General features: G+C 56.6%; 1 protein-coding gene across 1 annotated transcript in view; it reads right to left on the bottom strand.

The window, feature by feature from the left end:
• The window catches only part of KMT2D (lysine methyltransferase 2D), a 33,138-nt gene extending 9,601 nt beyond the window's left edge, over positions 1-23,537 (bottom strand). Inside the window, exons 1-41 of the mRNA XM_068969972.1 lie at positions 23,489-23,537; positions 23,113-23,239; positions 22,707-22,930; positions 22,482-22,591; positions 22,187-22,349; positions 21,459-21,624; positions 21,252-21,366; positions 20,944-21,101; positions 20,602-20,747; positions 19,349-20,463; positions 18,868-19,210; positions 17,676-18,781; positions 16,790-16,903; positions 16,335-16,445; positions 15,688-15,792; positions 14,800-14,981; positions 14,485-14,649; positions 14,282-14,391; positions 14,142-14,189; positions 13,252-13,473; positions 12,624-12,743; positions 12,432-12,536; positions 12,078-12,208; positions 11,844-11,991; positions 11,594-11,659; positions 11,300-11,410; positions 11,005-11,142; positions 10,816-10,900; positions 10,342-10,583; positions 10,172-10,245; positions 9,910-9,960; positions 7,975-9,786; positions 7,708-7,887; positions 7,494-7,630; positions 5,414-7,275; positions 3,715-3,838; positions 3,484-3,568; positions 3,312-3,378; positions 2,988-3,220; positions 1,964-2,887; positions 5-1,855 (exon numbers count right to left, since the gene is read on the bottom strand). Coding sequence (XP_068826073.1) covers positions 5-1,855; positions 1,964-2,887; positions 2,988-3,220; positions 3,312-3,378; positions 3,484-3,568; positions 3,715-3,838; positions 5,414-7,275; positions 7,494-7,630; positions 7,708-7,887; positions 7,975-9,786; positions 9,910-9,960; positions 10,172-10,245; positions 10,342-10,583; positions 10,816-10,900; positions 11,005-11,142; positions 11,300-11,410; positions 11,594-11,659; positions 11,844-11,991; positions 12,078-12,208; positions 12,432-12,536; positions 12,624-12,743; positions 13,252-13,473; positions 14,142-14,189; positions 14,282-14,391; positions 14,485-14,649; positions 14,800-14,981; positions 15,688-15,792; positions 16,335-16,445; positions 16,790-16,903; positions 17,676-18,781; positions 18,868-19,210; positions 19,349-20,463; positions 20,602-20,747; positions 20,944-21,101; positions 21,252-21,366; positions 21,459-21,624; positions 22,187-22,349; positions 22,482-22,591; positions 22,707-22,930; positions 23,113-23,239; positions 23,489-23,537 — 13,425 coding nt within the window. The remainder of the gene's footprint in view (positions 1-4; positions 1,856-1,963; positions 2,888-2,987; positions 3,221-3,311; positions 3,379-3,483; positions 3,569-3,714; positions 3,839-5,413; positions 7,276-7,493; positions 7,631-7,707; positions 7,888-7,974; positions 9,787-9,909; positions 9,961-10,171; positions 10,246-10,341; positions 10,584-10,815; positions 10,901-11,004; positions 11,143-11,299; positions 11,411-11,593; positions 11,660-11,843; positions 11,992-12,077; positions 12,209-12,431; positions 12,537-12,623; positions 12,744-13,251; positions 13,474-14,141; positions 14,190-14,281; positions 14,392-14,484; positions 14,650-14,799; positions 14,982-15,687; positions 15,793-16,334; positions 16,446-16,789; positions 16,904-17,675; positions 18,782-18,867; positions 19,211-19,348; positions 20,464-20,601; positions 20,748-20,943; positions 21,102-21,251; positions 21,367-21,458; positions 21,625-22,186; positions 22,350-22,481; positions 22,592-22,706; positions 22,931-23,112; positions 23,240-23,488) is intronic.
• Between the last annotated feature and the right edge of the window lie 2,764 nt (positions 23,538-26,301).

The following is a 26,301-nucleotide window of genomic DNA, read 5'->3' as shown; positions in this document are numbered from 1 at the left end:
TCACCTCCTTGGTGCTGGGGGTACCCTGCAGTTTCTGCTCCAGCCCAGCAAGCTTGCTGTCAATGTGCCCGTTGATCTCAGCTCGCAGCCCCTCGGGCCCCCGCCCAGTACTGAGTTGCACATTCTTTGCTCGTAGAAGCTTCTGCAAGAGCAGATGCCCGGCTTCTGAGCGGGGCCCTGCCAGCAGGAGGTGGTTGCTGGTACCTGGTGCCCCTACAGGCTCCCCGTTGGCCTCCCTCTTCACCGCCTGGGACCCCAGGGCACACGGCTCTTCCCGAGGCTCCTGCTTGATGTTGAGATGTGGTGGCTCAGGTACCACCTGCCCATTCACCTGGTCCAGATGCCCAGGTGCCAGGCTGCTTTGCTCCAGCTTCTGGGCTTCCGCTAGGTGGTCTGGGGGGTCCCAAGGTCCCAGTCCCTTGCCAAAGAAGGTATCCGCAAGCTGGGCAGCAGCAGGTGAGACCCTCCCAGGAGGAAGCTCCAAGGGTGGCCCCTGGGGCTTGGGGGTTCCTGGCTGGGTGATAGGGAGCTGGGCCTCTGAGGGGAGCTGGGAGCTAGGGGAAGGTAATTGGGAGGAAGGTCTCTTTGGCTCTTGGGGGCTGGATGGTGGAGGTGTGGGGTGGACAGGGCCAAGAACTGGTCCTGTGGATAAGGCTCCTTGTGGGGCGGGGAGTCGGGGTGGGCCCTGAGGTCGAAGCCCGGCCCCTAGCTCCTGAAGAGGGCCTGTCTGGGATCCAGGGAAGCCCCCAGGTTGGGGCTGGCGGCCCAGGAGGCCTTGGAGGGGAGAGGGCTGGGTCCCAGGCTCCGGGTATGGTGGGGCCTGGCGTGCTGCCTGACTCTGCTGTAGCTGCCTCTGCATGAGAAGCGCGTGGAGCTGCTGCTGCTGCTGAGGACTCAAATGCCGCAGCTGTGGGTTTTTGGCCAGGACTCCTTGGAGCTGTGCCCGAAGCTGACCCACTGTAGGCATGACCCCAGCCCCTGGCAGGCTCTGGCCAGACTGCGGGACAGATCCCGGCTTGGCAGGCTGTGGCCCTATGTTATTTTGCATAGGCCGCTCTAGTCCAAGGGGCTGTTGGGAGCTCAGAAGGTTCTGGGTCACAGATCCAGGCTGTTCCCCTAAGGAAACAGAGGATTGGGCCAGTAGGTGGGGCACAGGCGAGGCCTCAGATGATCCACTGCCTGGTTGCCCATGGCTTCCTGCGCCTGCTGTGTGGAGCAAGTTAACTGGCGGCTGCTGTTGTCCTGGGAGCCTCAGAGGTGGCTGCAGCTGCAGAGAATTGGGCTGAGGCTGCGCCTGGGGCTGGACAAGCAGGAGTTGTGAGTCCCCAGATAGTGAGGGCTTCACCTCTCCTGGTTCAGTGGCCACGGACTCTGGTACAGTCCCCATTGGTAAGGGCCCTCCCTGATGTGTGGAGGGCCCCTCACTGGCCTCTGAAGGAAGAGCCGTCTCTACGATGCTTTGTTCCTTGCCCGTTAGGATGAGGGTTGGGCCCAGGGCCCCGGGGCTAGAAAAGTGTTGCAGAGGCTTGGCTGGCATGCCAGGGCCAAGTGTCATCTGTTGCTGCTGCTGTTGCTGTTGAGGAGACAGTAAAGCTCGACTCTGGCTCAAGAGGCCCATCTGCTGCTGCTGTTGAAGCTGCTGTTGCTGCTGCTGCTGTTGAAGCTGCTGTTGCTGCTGCTGCTGTTGAAGCTGCTGCTGCTGCTGCTGCTGAAGCTGCTGCTGCTGCTGTTGAAGCTGCTGTTGCTGCTGCTGTTGAAGCTGCTGCTGCTGCTGAAGCTGCTGTTGCTGCTGCTGCTGAAGCTGCTGTTGCTGCTGCTGCTGCTGTTGTAACTGCTGCTGCTGTTGTTGTAGCTGCTGTTGCTGTTGTTGTAGCTGCTGTTGCTGCTGCTGTTGTTGAAGCTGTTGGTGTTGTTGAAGTTGCTGCTGCTGCTGCTGCTGTTGCAACTGTTGCTGCTGCAAGGCGGCCATGGGCTGAGCGCCCAGTTTGGGCTGCCCATTGTGTGGCATCAGACCCTGCTGAAGATGGGAAAGCCCGGCCATGGATCCTTGCTGTTGGTGCTGTTGCTGCTGCTGGGATGTGACCAGCCGGTGTCCCATTAGGCCCTGACCCTGCTGTGCCATCTGGGGAGAACTTAGCACCCGCGGCTGGGTCAGGAGCACCTGTCTGTGAGGGCCCTGGGGGCCCAAAGCTCCAGGGTGTGGTTGCTGCTGCTGCAATACTGCCACCTGGGCAGGGCCCAGCATGCTCTGGGGCCCCTGGGGTGGTTGGGGGGACAGCTGCTGGACCAAGAGGCCCTGGTGGCTGCTGGGAGGCAGAAGGCCCTGGGGCTTGGGACCCAGAGCCTGGTTTGCCTGTACTCCTGGACCCTGCTGCTGTTGCTGCTGGATTGCCACCTGTCCTAGGAGATGCTGCTGCTGCTGCTGTTGCAGTTTCTGGGCCAGCTGCATGCGCTGCTGTTGGAGCTGCAGCTGCCTTTCCTGTAAAAGCCTTGAGTCAGGTCCCAAGCCTCGAAGAGCAAGGTTGCCAGGGAAAAAGCCCCCTGAGGGGCCAGCCAGGGCCCCAGCTCCACCAGAATGTTGCTGTTGCTGCTGTTGGGCCAGGGTGGTGTTGAGGAAGGGGCCACCAGGCTGTCCAGGTAGGGCCATGCCCCCGGGGGTCAGGCGAAGACCTGCAGCCTGCCCCCCAGGGGGTCCTTGAGGTGGCTGCAGCCCATGACCTGGGAGCAGCTGACCAGGAAGCTTGGTGAGTAGCCGGGGACTCTGGGAAGGGCTAAGGGCAAGTACGGCTGAGTGCTGCTGCTGTTGCTGCTGCTGCTGTTGCTGCTGCTGCTGCTTATTCCGATATTCTGCCATTAAGTTAGTGTGCTCCTTCTGCTGCTTCCGGACCTAACACGGGAAGGTTAGGGAGGTCAGCAGGGAGGCTACCCACCTGTGCCACCCTTCTTCCCAGGTTCCTGGTTGCTAGGCTGAAGTCTGCCTTTCCTACCTGATCCAGCTGTTTCTGGATCTTGCTCTGTTGTTCTGTAACCAGCTTTAGCTTCTCAGCATCAGCCTCGGGGAACTCCCGGCCAGCCTTCTTGGCAGTGCGCTGCTTGGCACACAGGGCTTTCCGGGACTTGCGGTGCACCCCTATCTGCTCCTCTAGCACCTTCAGTTGCATTTGTAGGAGCTGCTGGGTATGGAACAGCCACTCCTCATACTGCCGCTGGTCAGCCTCATCTGGGAAAGGAAGTGGATGGGTGTCAGGGGATCCAAACCCCTCTTTCCCCAAGCCACTTCCTTGCACATTCCTCCCCATCACCATACTCACTGATCACTCCCTGGGCAAAAGTGGGTGGATTGGGACGAGGCTGGGAGGAGTCACCGGCACCCCGCTCCTGGGATGAGAAAGACTGTTGAAGGGTCATTGTTCTGTACCAGGCCCTAAGAAGGGTGGCTCGAAGGCATAGAAGCCAAGTTCCTGCTCCCACCAGACCATTTACCTGGCCACTCCCAGATGCCACGTGGTTCTGCAGATCACTGCTGGGCCCCCCTGAGAGCCTCTGAGCTAGCAGGGACACTTGCTGCCTGGAGTCCGCCAATGCAAAGAGGATGAGTTAGCGATGGGGAAAGTTGAAGGACAAAGAGGTGGGACAAGTAGGAAGGAGGATCATGAAGAATAGGGGAAGGACTGGAAAAGGAAAAAGCCAATGCTCCCATCCCATTCATCTTACCTGTTCATACCAGGTGCCACTCCAATGCTGCCCTGAGCCATCACCTTCTTGATGCCTTTCAAAGCCACCATCTTGGCCTTTGCAATAGGATCAATGATATCTTCTGCAGCGAATTTGTCCAGGTCTAGAGACAGAAAAGCCAAGTGAGCCTGGCATTGAGGTCAATGTCTGGTGTTGCAACTCCTTGACTTCCACCAAGCCAAGCAGAACAATGACATGGCATGGTGGAAAGACCACTGGACTAGGAGCCAGGTAGCATAGGTGACTCAATTCTATTATTCACAGGACACATAGCTGTTTTTACTTGCATGGTGTTAGGAAAAGGTACTCAGTAAATATTTACTGAATGAATGTATTAAAGTCATTTCACCTCTATGAGCCTCAGTTTATTCTTCTATTTGACAGAGATCATGATTCCTTATTCTGCTTATCTCACGGAGCTACTGAGAAGATCAAATATGACCAGAATACAAGTTTACTTTATGACCTAAAAAGCATTCTTCAAAAGTCATGTTCTTAGGACAACTAAGTGCAGCCCAAGAACCCAAGATGTGGGCACAGTGCCAAAGCCCAATGCCAGAGTTGCTTTGGCCACAACACACACCACCTACAAACCACTCTTCTGCCTGTCCAGGACACTGGGTAGAAAAAGAGAAACAAGCAGACACCAAATCATCCTAAAATCTTACACACTGCATATTTCTCCACTACTCAGAAAGCTTAACTGACTCCCTACTTTTAAGAAGATTAACCAAACACCTCCTCCTGGTTATTCTGAAGTGGTAAAACAGTTAAAAGGATATGAGGGCCAGGCTTCAAATTCCAACTGTTAGTTGTAGGATATCGAGCAAGTGAATCTTTCTGCCTCAGTTTCCTTTTCTATAAGATAATAATAGGACCTATTACGTGTACACACTGCTATATTTTAAATGGATAACCAAGGACCTATTGTATAGCACACAGAACTCTGCTCTATGTTATGTGGTGGCCGAGATGGGAGGGGACTTTGGGGGAGAATGGATGCATGTATACGTATGGCTGAGTCCCTTAGCTGTTCACCTGATGCTCTCACATTGTCAACCAACTATACCCCAATACAAAATTAAAAGTTAAAAAGAAATAATAATGGTACCTACTTAATGTTTTTGTTGTGATGATTATATCACACAGTAAATGCAAAGTGCTCAGCACAGTGTTTAGCAGTCATTATTCAATAGATACTATTATACTTTGATGTCTTCTTCAATCTGGGCCCCCACCTCACCTTTCCAAAGTTACGGCAGTGCCCACACACTTCCTTCCACAAAGCCTACCCCAGCCTAACCAGTCCACTCATGGTCTCCAAATACACCTGACTTTCCTGCCACTAAGTCTGACTACATCTTTTACCAGGCCAACTACTTCTCGCACCACTCTGCTCCAAGTCCTAAGCTCTGGGTCTCACCACAGCTACAAGGACTCTGCTAATCAGACTTCAGGTGTCCATTCCGTTCACTCACTCAAACATCTGAACACCTGCTAGACACCAGGCACTATTCTCCCTTAAAAGCTACAGTGTTTCTGCCTACACCACTCTCTGAGTCTGGTCTCCTTTAACTAGGGAGTATCTTGAGTCTGCAGCCTCAGAGAGAATTCAGTTAGTGGTAACCGTGATCACTCCTGAGTTACTAAGCCAGTCTCTCCCCCAAGATGAGATTACCTGTATCTGGGAAAAAGCTGTTAGCCAACTGCTGCTGCATTGCCAGCTGCTGTGGTTTCATGCACATGGACGGTGGCATGGTACCCATGGGCTTCTGTGCCAGCACTGGCTGTGGGTTCTGCTGGGGCACCAAGCCTGCCTGTCCCCCATGCTGCCCACTTAGCATATGCCCTTGGTTGGATACCATGGCCATGGATGGGGCCAGGCGCTGCTGGAGGGCATGAGCTGGTGGCTGGGTGGGCATCAATGGTTGGGCCAAGCCTGGCTGTCGGGAGCCTCCAAGTCCCAGGGAAAGCTGCTGTTGAGGGCCAGCCAAATTGGGAGAAGAGCCCTCATGGGGCAAAGACACAGCCTGGGCAGGGCCTGGGGTGGACAGCAGGGAATGCTGCTGGGGCTGCTGCTGCTGCACAGGCTGCAGCTGCGCTGAAAGCTGCTGCTTCTTCTGCAGCTCTTTCTTCTCATGTTCCAACAGGTCCTCAATGAGCAGGGGTAACTCACTGGCTACCAGTGAGCTCTCCATCTTGTCCAGCTCATCCCCAGATGCATGTCCACCAGGCAAAGTCAGGGCCCCACTCTCTAGCTCAAACTTTTCCAGTAGGGAGGACCCTCCCGGGCCACTCAGTGGGCTGGGCGTCAGCAGGTGAGCTGGTGGTCCTCCTGTGGTCCCAAAGGGGACCTTCTCAGCTGTGTGCCCACTGCTAGAAAAAGGTCCTGTGCCCATTCGAGTGTCCCGGCTGCCCGTCACACTCTGACCTGGCTTCACCCCCAGGCCTAGGGAAGTGGTGACAGGTGCTGGCTCTGCCTTGGGGGTGGTAATGGTAAACTGGCAAGGGGAAGGGTGGCGCCCACCCTCCTCCACCTTGGGCTTCACCTCGGGAAGCCCTGATGCCAGACGGGGCTCAGGCGCATCAGCAGCCGGGGGAGGGCGCTCCTCGGGGCCCAAGGGTCCTGGCTCCACCCCTCGCAACAGAGCCTCTCGTTCAGCCTTTTCATTGGCCGACTCCACCAGCCTCAGATGCTCATTGAAGATGTCCTTCTTGTCCCCCGTGTCCAGCTCAGGGTCAGTATAGGCCAGCAGGTCAAACTCATCCCCATTGAGCAGGTCATCGAGGTGGGGATCATTGGTCTCTAGGTTTTCCAGAGTACCCAGCTCATCGTCTCCCTTGGCCACATCCACACCCAGGCCCAAGTGAGCAAGCTCCTCATCGTCCTCCAAGGCCTTGTGGGCATCAAAGTCATCATCCAGCTCAGGATCCTCACAAGGTAGTTTTCCAGCTTCCAGGGCCAGAGGAGGGGGGCGGCCAAGCTCAGTGCTGGAGGGGGGCCGGCTGACTAGCTCCAAGCCAGTGGGCAGGTTGGGACCCTTGGTGTGGGGCGTTGGATGGAGGCTGTTGTTTAGTTCAGGAGCTGGTGGGGCTGAAGGTTTCTGTGGAGGAAGGCCTGAGACTGCTAGGCCACGAAGCCCTTCAGGGGCCAGTCGGTGGGAATCCTCAGTTACAGGGTAAAAACGGGGTCTCTGTGGAGGGCCCTGACCGGGAAATGGAGGCCCCCCCGGTCCGAGTCCTTTCTGTACATTGTGCCGCAACTCAATGAACTGGGCAGGACCAGCTGGGCCAGGCACTGGTTCACCAGGGCCAGGCAGGCGGTTGGAAATTCCAGCCAAAGGGGAACCTAGGGTTTGGCGACCAAGTTCAGGCCCAGGAGTTGAGGGAAAGCGCGCAGACATGGTAAGTCGCATGGAAGCTGCTGCTGTTGCCTGTTGCTGCTGCTGCCACAGTTGCTGCTGCTGCTGCTGCTGTAAGGGCAGGGACCCAGGATACGGTGCTCGCTGATAGAAGGCTTGGGAGCCCCCCACCAATTGCCTGGAAGTATACGCAGTAGTAAGAAAAAATCAGAATGAAAAAAGAGCTAGAACATGGGCATCCCTAAAGAAGGAAAAAGTTAACACAGTGAGGGGGAAAGAATGGGAAAGAAAAGAAAGTGATGCTGAGGATTAGACAGACAGGAAAATCAGGGGCAGTCCACACTGGATATAATATACTCCCTTGATTTTTCCCCGAGGGAAGCCCAGGAGCCTCACCGGCTGTTAACATCCATAGAGGAAGGGGTGGCTGGTGGAGGTGGCCGAGAGAGTCGGTCATCACTGGGGAAAGCCCCTGGCCCCAGGATGGGGCCACCCAGCTTGCTTGGGGGCAGCCCCACAAGGCTGCTCTTGTCCTAGGAAAGATGAGGGTAGATGAAAGTGCGGCCACCTTCTGCATCTTGGATCTACCACCCCTTGCCACTCTACCTACCTGGGTCCCAGCAAAGGGGGTCTGGCCTCGACCCAGCTGCTCAAATGCAGGGCTACTAGGCTCAGCACCCCAGCTGCCTGGGGGTCCCACTGCTCCGGCAGCTGCCGCAGTCTCCTTCTCCTGCCGAAGGGTGTTGCGCTGCATCTGCTGCCGAATCAACAGCTCCCGCAGTCGCTGGCGCTGTGCAGAGTACAGACAAGACAGTAAGTCCACTGGACGAGCACCAAAGCCCAAAGGGCTGGCCCACAAACAGAGATGTTGACCCACCTGTCGCTGCTTCTCTAGTTCTGTCTGACTGAGGCCAGACATGCCTGGGTCCTGGGTACCTGAAAGCTCAGGTACCGCCAAAGAGCTGCCCGTGCCAGCCCCTGGGTCTTCTCGCTTCTCGACCGGAGAGGTGATGCCCGCCCGTGGTGTGGCCCCATGGGGCAGGCAGGGGAGGGGCCCGTCGGGTGCGGGTTGGGGAAGGACTGACGGGGGGCGCAGCGGGGACGGCCCGTAGCCCTCTCCTGCGGGCCCGCTGTTGGGCCCCAGGGGGCTGCCCGATGGGCGGAAGTTCCCTGCGGCTACTGCGTAGTTTGTGCTTTGAGGCTTGCCCATGGTAGGGCCGGGCCCAAAATGGCTGTTGATCCCATGGGGTGGAGGGAGACCAGGCTGAGGGACAGGGGGCTTTAAGGGAGGCTCCCCGACCGCCTGAGGGAAAGTGAAACGCATGGGAGAAGGGGTGCCCACAAATGCACTGGTCCCAGGGGACCGGGCAAAATTGGGGGGTTGCACACTTGGGACCTTGGCATGGAGCTCACCTGCTGGCCCTGAGGGCAGGGCTGCTGGGAAACCCCCAGCCCCCAGCGGAGTGTGGGCTAGAGGCCCAGCCTTGAAGGCAACTTCAGAGGGCTGGGGGCGGGGGGGCTTATGCAATGGGGCAAATGGATCCCGGGACTGAGGGCGCGAGGGTGGACGGGAATAAGGGTCAGGGGACTGGAAGCGAGGGGTAACAGGGGATGGGCAGAAAGCCTCAGCAGACAGAGGACGGGGTGTTAAGGGGGACTGGGAGCTGGACTGGGACTGGGGACTGGCGGGCACTCGGGAGAAAGGGTCAGAGGGCAGTGAGCGGGGAGGCAGGGCACAGCAGCTCTCAGGTGGTGGGGGCTGGGGCCGAGGGGTCAGCGGGGGTTGGGCGTAGGGGTCAGGGTAGGGACCAGGGCGAAAGATGTCCGAGTGGCTGGGAGGAGAAGGGGCCAAAGCCTGGGCAGGGGGTGGCTCCTGGGGCCTTAGGCCCAAGCCCGGGCTCTGGGGCTCTACCTGAGATGCCCGAGGGGTCAGGGGGGCTTTGAAAACATCAGGTGCCTTTAACTCCAGGCCACCCAGGTGGGGGCCTGAGGAGGGAGAGTCAACAAAGCCCAGGTTTGGGGGCCCATAGCTCGGAGAGGATCCCCCAAGCTCTTCCTTCTTCACCTCCAGGGCCTTCCGAGACTCCCCAAAAGGCAGGGGCGACAGCAGAGGCTCAGCAGCCTTGCCTCCCCCTCCCCCTGGGCTCTCAGGCACAGCCAGGTTGTCCAGGGAGGGGCAGCGGGGTTTGAGGAAGGGATCAGGCGTGGAGGGCTGGTGTCGGGGGGTGCCAGGTGGGGTAGTGTGGAACTCCCCTGGCTGGCCAGTCCCAGGACGAGACGAGGCACCCAGCGTCGGGGGCGGTGCAGGGGCCCCAGTTGGACTAGGATAGGGAGGGTAGGTGGGTGGTACTGTGGGGAAGCGGGGCTCCAGAGCATAGGCAGAGGCCAGTCCAAAGGGGTCCTGCGAAGGCACTTGGGCGGGCACCTGGGGCGGGAGCTTGAGGAAGAGCTCACCAGGCGAGTCGGGGCCAGGCACCGTGCCCGCCGGCGGCTTCAGGAACCCGTCCGCAGAGGTAGACAAGCCAGCGGGGGGAGTGGGGCTGCCAATGAAAATGGTGGGGGCAGCAGCGGGAGGCGGACTACCCAGGGCCCCTGGCTGGGGGGGAATGCGGAGATGTAGGGCCGGTCGGTCAGTCTTGCGGGCCATGTCGCCCACCTTGGTCTGCTTGTTGATCTGGCTCTCAGCCTGCTACAGGAGGAAACCAGGTAGAGAACAGTCAGGCTGCTGTGGGTAGGCCCTCTGACCCCCACCTGCAGGGAGGCTGCCCCACAACCAGACTTGGATGCCTCTGCGCACCCTGAGCCCGCTCACCTTCTGCACCTTGTTGATGCGGTGAGCTGCCCGGTTATCTTTGGCCTTTTGCTGAGGAACAGAGGACACAGCCTGAGGCTGGGACTCAGTCTCAAGCCCAGTCCCACTCCCTTACCATGCCCTCACACTCCCCACCCAGAAGCCGACCCCTACTGGCCCAGCTGCTATGAAAGTGGGGAGTAGAAGGAATGAGGGTGACTTTCCCGAAGACATGCCGCCCATGACTCATTTCCCACGCCACTCCAGGCTCCTTCTGTCTCACCAGGTAGGGGGCTTTATCAGCAGCTGGAACTTTTCTCCACAGCTTCATGATTTGTTTGCAGCGGCTTGACCAGTCTGGAGGACAGAGACGATGTGTGAGAGGAGAACTGGCAGGTGACCCCTGCGCTGGTCGTGTTGCAGGCTGTCTCCCTTGCTCTGTCCCACAGGTACCTGGGTAATCCTGCTTGAGACTGGGGAAGTTAATATTGGCGTACAGCACAGGTGAGATGGTGGAAAGCTGGCCCAACTCCTCGTCCTTCTCCCAGCGCTGAAGACTCCGCTGATTATAGGAGAGCCCGTCGCCCTCACCCTCCGTGGTGGGGGTGGTGGGGGTGGAGGGCGTGGTGCCCCCCGAGCCTGTCCAGGGGCTGTCTGGCTCACCGGGTTCTGGGCTAAAGAAGCCCCCGCGCTCCCTGGGGCGCAGGGGCAGAGAGTCACAGAGGGCAGGGATGCCAAGCCCCACCCCAGACAAACTGCCCAGAGTCCCCAGGCTACTGCCCTGCCCCAACAGAGGACAGTCACTATAAGGCAGCAGAGGGAGGGAGGGGTTGCCACAGCAGCACCCGAGAGTCCAACGTTCCCTCCCCCAGCGTGGCCCCACTGGAGGGAAGGGACTGCCCACAGAGGTTAAGCACAAATACCAACCTAGAATCCAGGAATGGGGACTGGCAGAGGCCCGGGTAAGAGTCCATTGGGCTGTTGGAGGGGAGATTGCCCAAAGGGAGTCCACCTACAAGAAGCACAGGATCAGAGAGAGGGAGCAAGCGGCCCGGTCTGGAGGCAGGCTTGATGGTACCTGCCCACACAGTCTTCAAACCACCCCCATCAGCTCACCTTGAAGAAAGGGCCTCTGCAGCGGTGTCCGGCTGCCGTCCAGGCCAGGGGTTCCGCAACCCAGATGCTGCTCTCGTTCGGAACCCAGAACGTCCTTGAAAAGCTGCTGCAGGTCCTTGGATTCCATCTTAGGCAGTTCTGTGAGGGATCAAGGAAAGATGCTGCTGAGGAAGACTAGGGCTCAGGGGATACCAGGGAAGGTGCCCATGACTCCCCACCAGAGGAGCAATATAAATGAGTCCCTCAGGCAGAGGAGAGGACCTTTTTACATGCCGACTATGGGTCCCAGCCTCACCTTCTGTGGGAATCCTGTCTAAGTCAGAGCTAAGCATCCCTTCACCCGGGGTGCCTGGCTTCTCGGGGTCACTGGGCACTGGGGATGCCTTTATGCCACCATCCTCAGGTCCTGCAATTGCCAAGAAAAGCCCATCAGCTAAGGTCGGTGTGGAGCCACCACACTTGCCACTCTGGCAAGGACCACAGAAAGCCTGAAACACTTTCCAGCCTCCAACCTTGATGGTGCTCAGGGGCAGAACAGGTTGACAGAAGCAAAACCAAGATGGCACCCAGCCCTCCCAGAAGCCCTCACCTGGTGTATCAGCCTTGCTCTCAGGGCCACGGGATTCTTCATCTGCAACATCTGGACCATCATCTCCTATGAGCAACAGCCCCACTTCAATCAGAGATGCCCAGAACAGGACCCCAGCACCAAGGCCAGGGCCCTTGGCCAACCCTCAACTCCTAGAGACCAGCCCATTTCACACCAAAATCTCTTACCAGCTTCCAACTACAAACTGAGGTTGGACCCCTTCAGACTACCTTACCCCCACATGACTGACCTTTCTGTGAGGTCGGGAGCTCCTTCCTCTCTGAGCCTCCATCGCCCTTGGCTTTGGGGGTTCCCAATGCAAAGCTTGGCCGGCCCACGCCAACTGCAAACAGGGCCTTCCGGCTCAGGTCTAGCAGCTCCTTCCCAAAGAAGGCTTCCTGTGGGAGGAGGCGGAAAGAAACAGGCTTTCTCAGGCCCTGCGGGCCAGGAGCCTGGCCAGTGGCCTTCAGAGCCTAAGACCCACCTGCAGGTAAGCAGGGAACATGTCCTCCAGTTTGTTCTTCTTGCGCCCTCGCCGCTGCTGCTTCTTCTTCTCATCCCCATCGGCTAAGCTCTGGTCCACAGAGCCCTCGGCAGGCAGGTCAGTAGGCAACACTGAGGACCCAACAGGAGGGTTAGCCTCTCTGGGGACTGTGAGCATGCTGCTCCCAGGCTGGCCTGGGGACACTTTCTGCCTATTCTCCCCCGACACCAATTGGGCCCACTACCTCCTTGACCCTTTGAGAGCACCCCTGCCCCCGGCCTCCCTGGCAGTGTCCCAAGGGTCCTGCGAGCCCCACCTTCTCCCAGGCCCCACTGGAGCCCTCACCCGTCTCACCCTCGTCGGGCTGCCCATCCCCACTCAACACCTCCGCCTGTGCTGCAGGCCCTTTTTTCACACGTGTGTGGGATTTCCGCTGTCGCACCATGAAACCACCGATGCCTGTAAGGAGGCAGAGCTGAGGCTGAGAAGCCGCTGGGGACCTGGTAAGCTGCCCCTCACCATCCCACCCACATCCCAGGGCCTCACCAGGCCGATAGGGTTTGCGTTTGCGTTTTTTGCTCTCCTCGGTCTCCTCTTTGCCAGGCTCTCCATCAGGGCTGACAGGACCCTCCAGTTTAATTTCGCACTCCATGTGCTCCACACTACCTGTGTGTGGAGACAAAAGAGATGGAGACAGGTCAGAGGCTTGGACCCTTTGAACCCTGTCATCCTGTCAGTTAAGAACTGAGAACTGGGGACTCCCCAAATGGTCCAGTGGTTAAGAATCTGCCTGCCAATGCAGGGGACATGGGTTTGATCCCTGGTCCAGGAAGATTCCACACACCAAGGAGCAACTAAGCCTGTGAGCCACAACTACTAAAACCCGCACACCCTAGGGCCCATGCTCTGCAACAAGAGAAGCCACCACAATGAGAAGCCTGTCTACTGCAACTACAGAGTAGCCCCTACTCACAGCAACTAGAGAAAGTTCACATGCAGCAACAAAGACACAACACAGGCAAAAAAAAAAAAAAAAAGAACAGACAGCTAAGTTCGCTGTCACAGAGCCATCGGACAAGACCCACAGGGGCCCAAGGGTGACTGGGAGTGACAATGCTGCCCTGACCCAACATCAACTCTCACAGGCATGCTCCCCGAGACCCCCTAGGCTGACCTTCAGCCTTGAGCAGCTCGTCCGTGTCCAGGTCACCATCCTTCTTGTCATCAGGGCCCAGGACCTCTGAAGGCTCGGCCCCCTCCAGCCCCGCCTCACCTGGGAGGCCGGGCCGTCCACGCCTCTGACGCCGCTTGTGCAGAGGCGACATGGTCAGGTTACGCAGCACCGCCATGCCCGTTTCTGTCAGCCACACGCCCTCGAAGCGAAAGTACTGGGGCTCTGCACAAAGGGGGGAAGCGTGTGACCCCATGGAGCCCCAGGGAAACTGGGACTCTGAGTTTCCGTCTAAGTCCCTAGCTGGGACAAGAGCACTGAGAGACAGACTGAAGTCCAGACTGGGGTCTGAGGGCTACAGAGGAGAGACCACCGATGGGCACCAGCTGAGGCCTGAGTGCTCTTGCAGTGACCCGAGGGGGTCTGAGAGACAGCGGCTGCTGAAGCTGGACTCTGCTCCTGATGAACCCTCACGTCACCAAATATGTTCTCTGGCTATGTGGACCAAGGAGGGCCCCTCTTTGCCGAATGCCAGCTCATAGTGCCCCAGATGCCAGGAGCAGTCCCTACATCATGATGGATGGAGATGGCAGAGCTCCTTCATTAAGGAAAAGGAGCAGAGTTCAGAAAGAGTTCTGTGCTCTCTAAAGATGAGAGTCTGGCTGTACAGAGGCCATGCTGGCTGGCAAATGGAATTCTGCTTGGAGCCTAGAGGCTGTGAGTGTCACCACAACTTCACCACTGACCTACGGGGTGACCTTGGGCAGGTCACTCAACATCCCTGGGTCTTAGCCTCTTTTCTGTGAAAAATGAGATAAAACTGGAGGACTGGAGCTGGACTAAGTGTCTAAGGGTCTTCTCTGGCACTGGCATTCAGATTTATTGTGACTCACCAGGCTCTTTCACCTTCATAGGTACCAACTCTGGAGGTGCGACAGGCGCTGTGGAGAGGACAAACAGCTGGAGGCCCTGGCCCAGAGCAAGGCACCCCTGCGCTGACCCCTCCTCCCGCTCCCTAGCACCCAGGACTCACCAGTAGGCTTGACCACGTAAGGCTGGCAGGAGATGCAGTCGAAGCCCTCATCAGCTGCCTGCTCCACATCATCCTCTGTGAAGAGGCTCTCACAGCCGGCATGCATCCACCTGGTGGAAAGGAGACAGGAGGAGGTGAACAGAAACAACGCAAGGCCGAAAACGGGGCGGGGGGGCCTATCTGGGGGAGACGGGCACCCTCACCGTTCACAGTGGCGACACTGGATCAGCAGGTCCTCCTCCACGTAGGGGGCATGACAGATAGGGCAGGTCACCAGGCTGGCACAGGGCCCGCAGTGTGTGTAACTATTCTGCCATTCACAGTGGAAGCCAGGGGAGGCGGCCCCACACTGCATACAAGACACACACCTGGTGGGGGCAGAAAGACAGACCCTCAACACCTGACCTACCCAGAGCACCCAAACCAGCCTGGCCTTCTAAACCCAGCCTCAGCCATGTATTCAACATCATACTCACTCTTAACATGTCAGGCCCACCTGAAGTTGCTAGTCTCCTTACCACTTGCACTTCCAGCCACCCTTCGGCACGGTGAGTAGTGGGGGGTCCAGGCAGTACGTGTGGTAGCTAATGTCACAGTCATCACAGAGCAGGAGGCGGGAGGGGTCTGAGGCCTGGCCACACACCTCGCACACGATGCACTCCACGCAACGCCAGCCCTTCAGCAGCATCACCTTGGTGATCTGGTGCAGGAGACGGCAATTCCTCAGGGGGTGATGCAGAGGGCAGGGCAGACCTCTCCAGGGGTGCTGGGACTTACACAGGTGGGGCTGGAGGACCCCCGTACCCAGGCCAGACCTTCATTTGAGCACAGGGAAGATACACGGAGTACCCTCACCCCTAAAATAGTGGCTCTTAATCTTAGGCTTTCAGGGATCTCCACTGGTCAAAGAACAGCCTCACCCAGCCACTGCCTTGTTAAGATCTTTCACTGCCCAGGTGGTATCTCCCCCAGCTTTTCTTGAACATGGGGCACCTGCTACTGCTGCAAGTCAGTGAATGTTAGCAGTGGACAAGTTCTAAATGTTAATGAAAACCCCAAAATGACTGATCATGCTTGAGTCAAAAACATTGCTTTCTCTTTGTGGACATGTGTTTGGTTCTGATTTTATATTTTATATCCAGACCATGTTTTCTACTAGAAAAGTTCTCACAATTTATACAATGTACTCAATTATACCAGTAAGTCATGATCTGTAACAAAGAAACTCATAAGACCACTATGGTTTCCAAAACATTTTTCCCAAGATGAATTTGACAGCCACTGGAAACTGATGAACAAGTTCCATGACCAATGACCACTTTAAGTAGAGTGGCCAGGAAAGAGACCTAGGATAAGCAATAACTGACCCCATTCCCCAGACTGTATCTCTGGGGCTCTGAACTCACCTTGCTGTTGACACAGTACGGGTGATAGCACTGGGAGCACTGGGAACAGGCAAGGAGGTGGCCCTCTGCCCCCCGGCCAAAGCTGCCACACACCACACACATGTCCTGGGGAAACACACAGAGACCCAAGTGTCCCGCCTCACAGCCTCAGCACCACTCAGTCCCTGTAACTGACTATGACGCTAATCTCACAGGAGGGAGTCAGAGAACCAAAAGCCTATCCCTGCATTAGGGCAGAGCAAGCCATCATGGGACCCTGCTCCTTCCTAGCCTGCCTTGGTCGTCTGATCGGGTAATCTGAAATGATACAGGCTACCGTGGATAGAGGTAATGAGAAGTGAAAGAAAAGGTGGGTGAAGACTGATCAGGATCACAGTAACATACACGACAAATTCTGTAGCTTCAAAATTACTCATGTTCCCTAGACTAGGAGCTTCAATAGAGCAGAAATCGTTCCTGCCTTTTTCACTGCTACATTCCCAGCTCCCAGTTCAGTGTCAAGCTCATTTTCTAGTATTCCAAGAAGTAGGTCTCTGGTTTTCCTCATTTACCCTCCCACCAAAACACATATATCCAAATGCCATCCTGGCGTTCAGTCTGCCAGGTCTTACTGCTGAAGATGGGACTACTTGCGTCAAGTACGGTACCTGCATTAGCACAAATTTGTCTGTGTTGGAGAAGAGAACCACAGTATTTTGCATGGTATCATCATCATCGTCTTCTTCCTCCTTGCTGGGAGAGCTATCGATATCAGCAACCTTATAGGCAGAGAGTTGTGCAAAGTGAGGGAGCTAAATCTGCCCCGACTAAGCTGCTTTCCTCTTTGGTGTTGGGGGAAGGCGGCATAAACCCCCGGCTAAGATGAAGGCCAGGAACCAGGACTAAGAAGCAGAAGAACACCCCAGCTCCCAAACTGGGCCTCAGCCCAACATCACATTTCAGAGAAGCCTGGGGGCCAAGAGGACAGGAGCACAGACATAGCTGGACAGGCCCTAGGCTAGCAGGCAGGCAGAGCGTGCAGGGGACTGGCAGGATTTAAAGGGTGTTTAATCTTGAAGGGGCCAGCTGAAGCATGTTTGGGGGATGGGAGGCCTCTCCTTACTACCAGAGTCTCAATGGAAGAAGTAGTTGATTTTAGCCGGGCCCGTCCTCTCCCACGTCCTCCATGTGCTCCTCCACGTGGCCGGCGTCTCCCTGGGAAACTACTGCTGCGACCCTGAGTGAAGGATAATAGGTAATTACAGGAGTAGAGGGCTAACAGGTGGGGTCCATAGGCTTAGAGGCAAGAGAAGAAACAAAGGGACAGAGTGTGGCAGGTAACAAAGTCCAAGCTTCCCAGTCAGGGCCAGGGAGGAAGCCCAAACTCTAGAGTAGCAACAGGTAGGTAGCTCTGGTCCAAACCACTCCTGATCTTCCAAGAAAGAGTGGCCAACATGGTACTGTATAGTAAGAAAAAAGACTAGCTTGAGAGATCTGAGTTTCTAGTACCGATTCTATTGACTGAGTAACCAAGAACCTGGGCAATTTATTTTCCCTCTGCTACTGGTGTTCTCTTTAATAAAAGAACAAGATGAATTCAAGGATCTCTGAGAACCTGTTGCTGCTGCTGCTGCTGCTAAGTCACTTCAGTCATGTCCGACTCTGTGCGACCCCATAGACAGCAGCCCACCAGGCTCCCCTGTCCCTGAGATTCACCAGGCAAGAACACTGGAGTGGGTTGCCATCTCCTTCAATGGATGAAAGTGAAAAGTGAAAGTGAAGTCGCTCGGTCGTGTCCGACTCTTAGCGACGCCATGGACTGCAGCCCACCAGGCTCCTCCGTCCATGGGATTTTCCAGGCAAGAGTACTGGAGTGGGGTGCCACTGCCTTCTCCCTCTGAGAACCCAGGATTCAATAAGTCAAGTGGGAAGGTATCAGTGAGTGACAGAACCGTACCTCTGACAGTGACGGGACATCAAACACATCCAGTGGCTGGATAGCCCCTCACCTGTTTGATGCGGGAACGAGCTGGGGAGCTGCGCCGCCTCCCCTTGTCCCCCTCGGCTTTGCCTCCTCCAATAGCTGTCCCAGCATCACACAATAGCGAGTCATCAGTCTCTGGCAGCGAGTCGGTACAGAGCCGCAGGGAGCCCTCATCTCGGGCTGGACTAACGTCTGTAGATACCCCCAACTCCATGGACAGGGAGCCACCCCCCTCAGGATCTGGAGAGCCCAGCAGGGGCTCTGAGCCAGGAAAACTGGCACTGGCATCGCCCTGGCTCAGATTGGAGATCTCATTAACGATGTCGGATTTGATGAGAGTAGGTGGGGTTGGGGCCACTGGTGCACGTGGCTCCTCTTGCTCTTCACAGGGTGAGCCCTGCCCTGCCTGCTTGCATTCTGGGCCATAGACCTCCATAGGGGTCACAGGGGCCAGCTCCTCAGAGTCCAGGAGCACAGGGGAACACTTAAGTTCACTAGCCAAACTGCCAGGGGTCTGTCCAGCCTCTGGTTGTGAACCAGGAGTATCAGTCCCATCCAGAGGGGCTGTATCTTCCCCCAGGCCACAGAAGTCATCCAGGGCTGGGGCAGGGCTGGGTGCAGGGCAGGAAAGGTTCCCCAGAGGAGACGGAAGAGGACTAGTAGGGCTGGGTTCCAAGGCTGGGCACTCAGGTTCTGGGGCTTTCTCAGTCTCCATCTTCTGTGGCTCGGCCTCTTCTGAGACCTCCACTGCCTTGTCCATGGGACTCAGCGGGGAAGGAACCGACAGTGGCAAGGCAGGAGAGCACTGGGAAGGGGGTGAGTTTGAGGGAGGCAGGGAATGCTGGAGGAGTGGGGAACAATGAGGGGGAAGGGGCTCCATCAGAATGGGAGAGGCCGGTCCCATGGGGGAGCCTGGGGATGGGGGGAGGATCATAGGGGGTACAGGCTCAGGGTCAGTGCAGTTAGCTTCCGGTGGAGGGCTGATAGGTGTCTCCAAGATGGGGGCAGCCAGTGGCGACTCAGGGTCACTGTCCCCTTTGGCATCAAAGGGGTACTCTAACTCTCCCAACGGAGACAGGGCTGGTGGGGCCACAGTTGTGATGATGGGTGAAAGTGGAGGAGGAAGAGGATCTGGAGGAAAAGAGAGGCTCTTAGATTAGATGTGCCATAAAGAGTTAAGACCGTCCCAGAGTAACAGAGTACTAAGTGCCCCTTACCTGGTGGCATCAGCTGAGGTGACAAAGATGGCTCCCCAGATGGGGACAACGGCAGCTCCTCAGGCAGAGGGGACAGAGGTGGTTCCCCAGGCTCAGACAGGGCCGGCTCTCCAAGCACAGGGGATAAGGGTGGCTCCCTGGGTGGGAGGAATAAGGGCAATTCCTCAGATGCAGGGCACAGGCCTGGCTCCTCAATGGGCTCCTCAGGTTGAGGGGACAGGTGCGGTTCCCCAGGCCGGGGGGACAGGCATGGCTCCTCAGGCTGAGGGGACAGGCGCGGTTCCTCAGGCCGGGGGGACAGGCGTGGTTCCTCAGGCTGGGGAGACAGGCGCGGTTCCTCAGGCTGGGGAGACAGGCGTAGTTCCTCGGATGCAAGGGACAGATGTGGCTCCTCAGGCATGAGGGACAGGTGCAGCTCCTGAGGCGCGGGGGACAGGCAGGGCTCCTGGGGTGCAGGGGACAGGCGCAGCTCCTTGGGCGCGGGGGACAGGCGTGGCTCCTCAGGCGCAGGGGACAGGTGTGGCTGTTGGGGCATGGGGGACAGGTGCGGCTGCTGGGGTGCGGGGGACAGGCGTGGCTCCTTGGGCGCAGGGGACAGGCACGGCTGCTGGGGTGCAGGGGACAGGCGTGGCTCCTCAGATGCAGGGGACAGGCACAGCTCCTGGGGTGCAGGGGACAGACGCGGCTCCTGGGGTGCAGGAGACAGGCGTGGTTTCTCAGGTTGAGGGGACAGGTGTGGCTCCTCGGGCTGGGGGCAGAGTCGCAGTTCCTCAGGCAGTGGCAACAGCAGTGACTCCTCCAGCGGCAGGGACACGAGCAAGTCCTCCGGAGGCGGAGAAGCAGGCGGGTCTTCAGGTGGCGGGGATGTAGGGGAGTCCTCAGGTGGAGGAGACAGGCGTGAAGCCTCAGGTGGAGGGGATGTGGGAGACTCCTCAGGTGGCGGTGACAGGGGAGACTCCTCAGGCGGGGGGGACAGGCGTGACACCTCAGGCGGGGGGGACATAGGCAAGTCTTCAGGTGGTGGGGACATGGGTGAGTCCTCAAGTGGTGGGGATAGGCGTGACGCCTCAGGTGGCGGGGAGAGAGGAGATTCCTCGGGTGGAGGGGACAGGGGCGACTCCTCAAACGGTGGGAACAGACAAGAGGCCTCAGGTGGCGGAGACATGGGTGACTCTTCAGGTGGCGGAGACATGGGTGACTCTTCCGGTGGTGGAGACAGGCGAGATGCTTCCGGTGGTGGGGAAGTAGGCAATTCTTCAGGGGGAGGGGACAGAGGAGACTCCTCCAGTGGTGGGGACAGGGGTGATGCTTCAGGTGGTGGGGGTAAGGGTGTATCAAGTGGGGGATGTGAGGGGGAGTCCTCTGGGCAAGAGAAGGGTGGTGACTCAGGTGGGGGAGACAGAGGAGACTCCTCAGGCGGTGGAGAGAGGGGTGAGTCCTCAGGCGGTGGGGACAGGCGCGATGCCTCAGGCGGCGGGGACGTGGGTGAGTCCTCAGGTGGTGGGGACAGGGGCGACTCCTCAGGTGGGGGCAGCAGTGGCATCTCCTCATTTAGGGGGGCCTCCAACTGGGGCTCAAGTTGGGCCCCTTCTCTCCCTGCAGACATAACACACTCTGCTCCTACCTAGCTCAGCTGCACCCCCACAGCAAGTACAGGATCAGGGCAAAGCAGAGATTGGCCCTTGCCACAGGATAGAAGGGGATTACTTTCAGGAACCCTCAAACCCTACTCACCTAGTGGTTTGGCTTCACATTGCAGGGGCCCCGGTTCCTTGGGTTGCATAGAGGTCACGTATCCACCCTTTGGCTGCCCTTGGCACGCAATGTACAGACTATTGGGCTCATCAGTGGGGGTAGCGCCAGGCTCTGGGGGTGAGAATCTGCAGAGGGCACGGGAAGCAGACTCGCATCACCTACTGACCCCTCTAGAGCACACAGGGGTGAAGCATGGATGCTCTGGAATGTACTGCTCACCCGAGGGCTCTCCTCTCAAAGGCTGTTTGCTTGAACACAACCCCTGCCCATCTCAGTACCTCCCAGGTCCCCTCCCAACCTCTGCCAATCCACACCACTTACCTGCTACAGACAGGAGGGTGCTGCTGAGCAAGAGAACTGACAGGCTGTCCTCCCGGGGCTTTGTGACAGCGGTGACAGAGCGAGTAGTTCTCAAACCACTCAGAGTTGGGATTCAGCTCAGCTGAGCCTGCCCCACAGGCCCGGCACACCCGGCATGCCTAGCAGAAGGGAACAAGCAAAATGGCCACCGGTCAGACAACAGAGACACAGAGACAGGAGAAGAGCACAGTGCATGTCCCAACAGAGAAACCTGGGGCACTGCAGGAGGTGGAATTAGGGAGAGTAAGGCAGCACTGGGGCACACTCACCTTGCACTTCCAAGAGTGAGCAGGCAGTTCCTCCATTGGTGGTTTCAGGCAGAAGGTATGGTATCCTTTGTCACACGTCTCACAGACCAACATCTTAGAGTCATTCCCAGGTTTCCTGCGGGGGTACATAACAGGGTTCTCCCTGCCCTCCTTTTCAACCCTGACCTGTGCTTCACCTAAGGTTCCCTTCTGCCCTCCCACTTTTACCTGCAAGCTTGGCACACTTTACATTCAGGGCACTGCCAGCCAGCACGCTTGCGGGCAGTCAGAGCAGTGTCCAGACAGGCCCCATGATAGTGATGCCCACAGCTGGTACAGAAGAACAGGTCACATAATTCCCCTGGCCCCTCACATACTGCACAGCGAGCCTCCTCTGCAGTAAGAAGGAAAGGATGACACAGGTCAGCTACAGATTCCTTATAGGACTCAGCACAGTGCTGTCTACCTAACTGGCGTTCCACAGACACAGAATGAACAGAGTTTCTGAGTGTCTGCCTGACATATGCCAGGCGCTCCTCTGGGCACTGCACTGCGTCGTGCGTGTATGCTCAGTCGTTTCAGTCGCACCCAACTGAGATCCCATGGACTGTAGCCCACAAAGCTCCTCTGTCCATGGGATTCTCCAGGCAAGGATATGGAGTGGGTTGCCATGCCCTCCTCCAGGGGATCTTTCCAACTAGGGATCGAACCCACATCTCTAACTTCTGCACTAGCAGGCAGGTTCTTTACCACTAGTGCCACCTGGAAAACCCAGGCACTACAGAGACCACAGTAAATGAGACAGGCAAAGCCACTGCACTCAAGAGTCCAAGCCTATTTTCATGGGGCAGACTGACAGCACGTAATTACAGATTTCAGAGCACTCTGCAGAGCAAAAAAACCCCAGCAGCCGTGGACCCTCACGTGTCCCCTGTCCAAGCGGCAGGACTCCTCACCCAGATGTGCGGCCCCCTCACTGTGCTCTGGGCATAGCAGCTGCAGTGTTTTCATGGATAAGAAGGAACCGCTGGCAGTTGCGCAGGGGAAGTGGTAAAGACGGGAACATCCAGGTGAGCGGCAAGGGATGGAGGCACCAAGTCTGGTGCAGTGGGAGCAGCGCTGCCGGAGTGGAAACAAAGCCTCAGCGCTGGCCAGCTCTCTCCAGAGCCACAGGCCAGGCACAGATCTACCCCAGTATGCCCTCTGCCCACCCTGCCCTTTGCCTGTGCCATTCCCTGGCCCCCGCCCCACCTGTGAGATCCCTGAGAAGATGGCCTTGTCCACACCACATAGTTCTGGGCCCTCCTGCCCCCATACGCCTGCCGACCACGCAGCGCACCAATGGTGAGCCCAGCAGGACCCTTTATAGGTAGAAAGAGGGAAAACAGTTAACAAGAATGTGACCCCTGGTTCAGGACCACCTAGCCCCTACCCCATTTCCTCCCCAAGTCAGCTACCCCACTTCCCTTCCCTTACCTCCAGGTTCTCCCAGGTGGGCAGGTGTCAGGCCCTCAGGGAAACCAATCTGTGATAGGTCCTCACTGGGCAGCGCTCCCTCACTGGGCCCTGGGTTCCCCCCAGGGGACACCATGGGACACCGGGGCCAGTCAAATGGCAACTCAAAGCGCCGTAGCTCCCGCTGCCCATGTAGACTGGGCTCTCCGCAGTTACAGAGAGCACAACGCCGCACCGGACCCCCGCTGTGAACACACAAGCATCAGCACCACGCCGGTCCTGCCCTAGGGCACCCTCAACAACCCAACAACTTGGCACACCTATGCTTCCTGAACACTCATTTCCTAAATCTTCCACTTTGAAAGCCCCAGATGCTCAAATCAAGTCTTCATACATCTTTATATCCTCATTTCCCCAAACTAGTTACCTGCAGTCCTGGGGAGGCTCCTGAAGCCGGGGACCCCCAGAACTGGGCACAGAGACCTCCCCAACATGTGGTTTGGGAAGGTCTGGCTCAGTGGCACCTGACTCCTCGGAGGCTGCAGGTCCATCAGCTGAATGAACAAAGAAGAAAGATGTATCAGCCATTATCCTCTGTTTAATACCAGCCCACTCATCAGACCCATGAGATTACCCAAAACCCTTGGTGGATAACAGTGATGGCATTTCAACTTCTGTCCCAAAGAACAAAGTCCTTCAATTATTACCTGTCTATCAGACAGACTTAGCTTCTGTCCCTGTGCTAGGACCAGAAATCTAAGATTTCCTGGGAAGAACAGAAACCCAGTGTTTGTCCTACCCACCTGCTGGTTCCGAATCTTTATCCTCACCAGGCGGCTTCGGGCTGTCCATCCCTCTCTCCGACTGGGCAGAGCCCTCTCGGGGAGACCTGTCAGAGCCAAGAGATATCTATTTGTCTAGGAAGTCTTCTCACTAAACACTTTGCTCCAAATCCTAAGGAGAAGGCATCTAATGTTATCAAGAACCTATAGAAATCAGAGCAAAATCACACCTACAAACTCCTGTACTAATGACAAGGAAAATCCTTCTCCCCAACCCTTGTCCCACGGTCTACTTCCCCTCCAATAAACACATATCCCCTTCTTCCACTCTGAATTCCCGGGGGATCCACTTCCCATCTCCTGCCTAAGAGTTCCCAGGACAACCAGAAGCACCCACAAGCTACATCTAGTACCCTTCTTTGCCTCACAGTTCTTGGCTGCTGGTAGGCCCTATCCCTTGGACTTTTCCCTCAGTTCTCAAGTCAGCTACCATCCTAGAGGTCTTTCAGCACTAACCCAGGAGTAGTCATAAACCAAGAAGTCTGAGTTCAGCTGAAATCCCTCTACTGGAGACCAAATTTGGGGTCTTGCAAGATGTAGAACATGTTACTGGAACGAAAGCCCACCTATGGATGGATCTCCCCCAACTCCACTGGTTTCAACCAGAATATTCCAATCATAACAGAAGAAACTCCCCATTTCCCACCTACTGCCCATCTAAATCTAGCTCAGTCCCACCCCCTGGCCCCTGCCATGACTGAGCTCAAGTTCTCACCCAGCATGAAGGCCTCAGGTCGTTGCCCTTAGCAACGCCAACTGCCCTTCCTCCTTAGATGTCCCTAGAAGTTAACAGAAGGGGCCTTAAGAGTTACTGAGCATGTGTAGCCAGGCCTGGTGCTAGGCATGCTGGGAGTTGTAGTCTCAGGAAGCACACAGCCACTTGGAGCTGTTCTAAACAGGGGCAGGACACAGCAAAGCAGCTTCCTTCCTCTTCCGTCAGGCAGGGTTTCCACACACACTATGGGGGTGGGGGGTAACGGTCCCCTCTTCTAAGATATGCCTGCCTATCCCAGAGCCAAATGAAACACACTGAAGTTATACCTAAAAAGGTCAAGATCCACACCTTTTGGCATATTTTCTTAAATCTCAGAGGAAACTAATAAACAGTACAAAAAAGAGAGAAGTAAAGAATTACAGAGCTGAGGAAGAGGAAAGGGGTCCTTATAGAAGAAGGAAGAAAGGGACAGGTGCCAACAGCTCTTAGTGGGAAGGGTAGGGGCTTAAGCAGAGAAACTACAGAAAGTATTATTTTCCCATAGCAGGTGGAGTAGGTTACAGAACTCTAAATGAAAGTTTGAGAATTTTCTGTCTCCCCTTTTCCACTCCTCTTATTTAACCAGAAGGACCACACCAACCTGTGTAATGACAAGCCTCTCTCCCCACACCAAATACTCCAGTCAGCTACTTGGGGTTGAGTGCATGGGGCAGATGAGACTGGGGGAATCCTCAAAGATGCCCAGGATCCATAAATCAGTTACCTAAGAGCCACACTATCAGTGCTCTTTCCCTGAGTTAATACTTCATTTCCAGAGACTGGCAATGGGCCTCATGGGACATGCCACAGGAAGGGAAATTTTTACTCTTTTCCCTTTACACTATTAAATTCTACTGGGAAAGTGAAGTATCACCTGATACCTGCTACCTTTACTCCCAGATCATCTCTTTCCCAAACCTGTCACTCACATAATCACACCTAAAAGGAAAGCAGGGTGGCCATCTAGCCAGCCCAGAGAAAAGATGCTCTGGCACTTCAAGGGCCCCCCAGAAGCCACCTATGTGAAGTAGGGGTTGGAGGTCAGGGCACCAGCTAGGCTCCCCTTCCTATTCAACCATTCAAGGCCTGACCACACCCAGAAGGCTTCAAAGTTTCTTAAACATGTGTAACTTTTGTGGTACCTTACCACTAAATGCCCCCAAGAGCTTCCAACTGATGTGCTCTCAAAGTTGAGGCTAAAGGAGTCACAAACAGCAAGAAATCAAAAGCAACAGTGATAGCGCAGTGGGTGGGAGGACTGCCTCACACAAGGCCAGAGGGACAAATTCCTCCGCCCTCCCCCAAGCGCAGCCCTCTCAAGCTGGTAACGCAGGCACTGCCTGGGGAGGTGCAGAAACCACCTTCATCCAGCTTTGGGAAACAGTACCAACATCCTCCAAAGCTGCCGCCTCATTTACGGCATCATGGAAGATGAGAGATAAGCCAAGGGTCGAGTGTCCTCCAAGCTGGACCAGAGAATCCAGAGGCTCTTCTAAGGAGTCCCATTTCCCTACCCGGCAGTCCAGCACCTGCCCTCCCAATGCTGAGTGTGAGTTGTCAGGCCCCTGAACAGATCTAAACAAATAAAAACCACAGGTTCCCCTGTCCCAGCATTCACAGCCAGAAACACACATATACACCAAGGGTTTTTCCCCGGATCTAAACTGGGCTAAGGCCTGGCCAGGCTTCCGCAAGGCAACTAGGGATCCTAGAGAAACACAGATCTAGGGAGTGAAACCATGGTGGGTCCATTTGACCCCAGGCTGAAGAGGCCCAGGACAGCAAGGAAGAAGGCAGGGATTCATGTCAACCCACTCTACTCCCTGCCTCCTTCCCAGACCAAAAGCTTTAGCTCCATTATGCCAGCCAAAGGGGAAATGGAGGCTTGGAGAGGTGAAAGGCTGAAGCAGGCCCTTGAGTGAACAGCTCTTCTGTAGGACTCAGGACTTCCTGGTTCCCAGCTTGAGAATCAAACCACACCTCTCCCCACCCCCATTTTGGGCTGGCCCTCCAGGGAAGA

The sequence above is a fragment of the Capricornis sumatraensis genome, chromosome 4 (assembly GCF_032405125.1).
Source record: "Capricornis sumatraensis isolate serow.1 chromosome 4, serow.2, whole genome shotgun sequence".
Lineage (NCBI taxonomy): Eukaryota > Metazoa > Chordata > Mammalia > Artiodactyla > Bovidae > Capricornis > Capricornis sumatraensis.
Note: the sequence above shows the minus strand (reverse complement) of the source record. Positions and strands in the feature narration are given on the sequence as shown.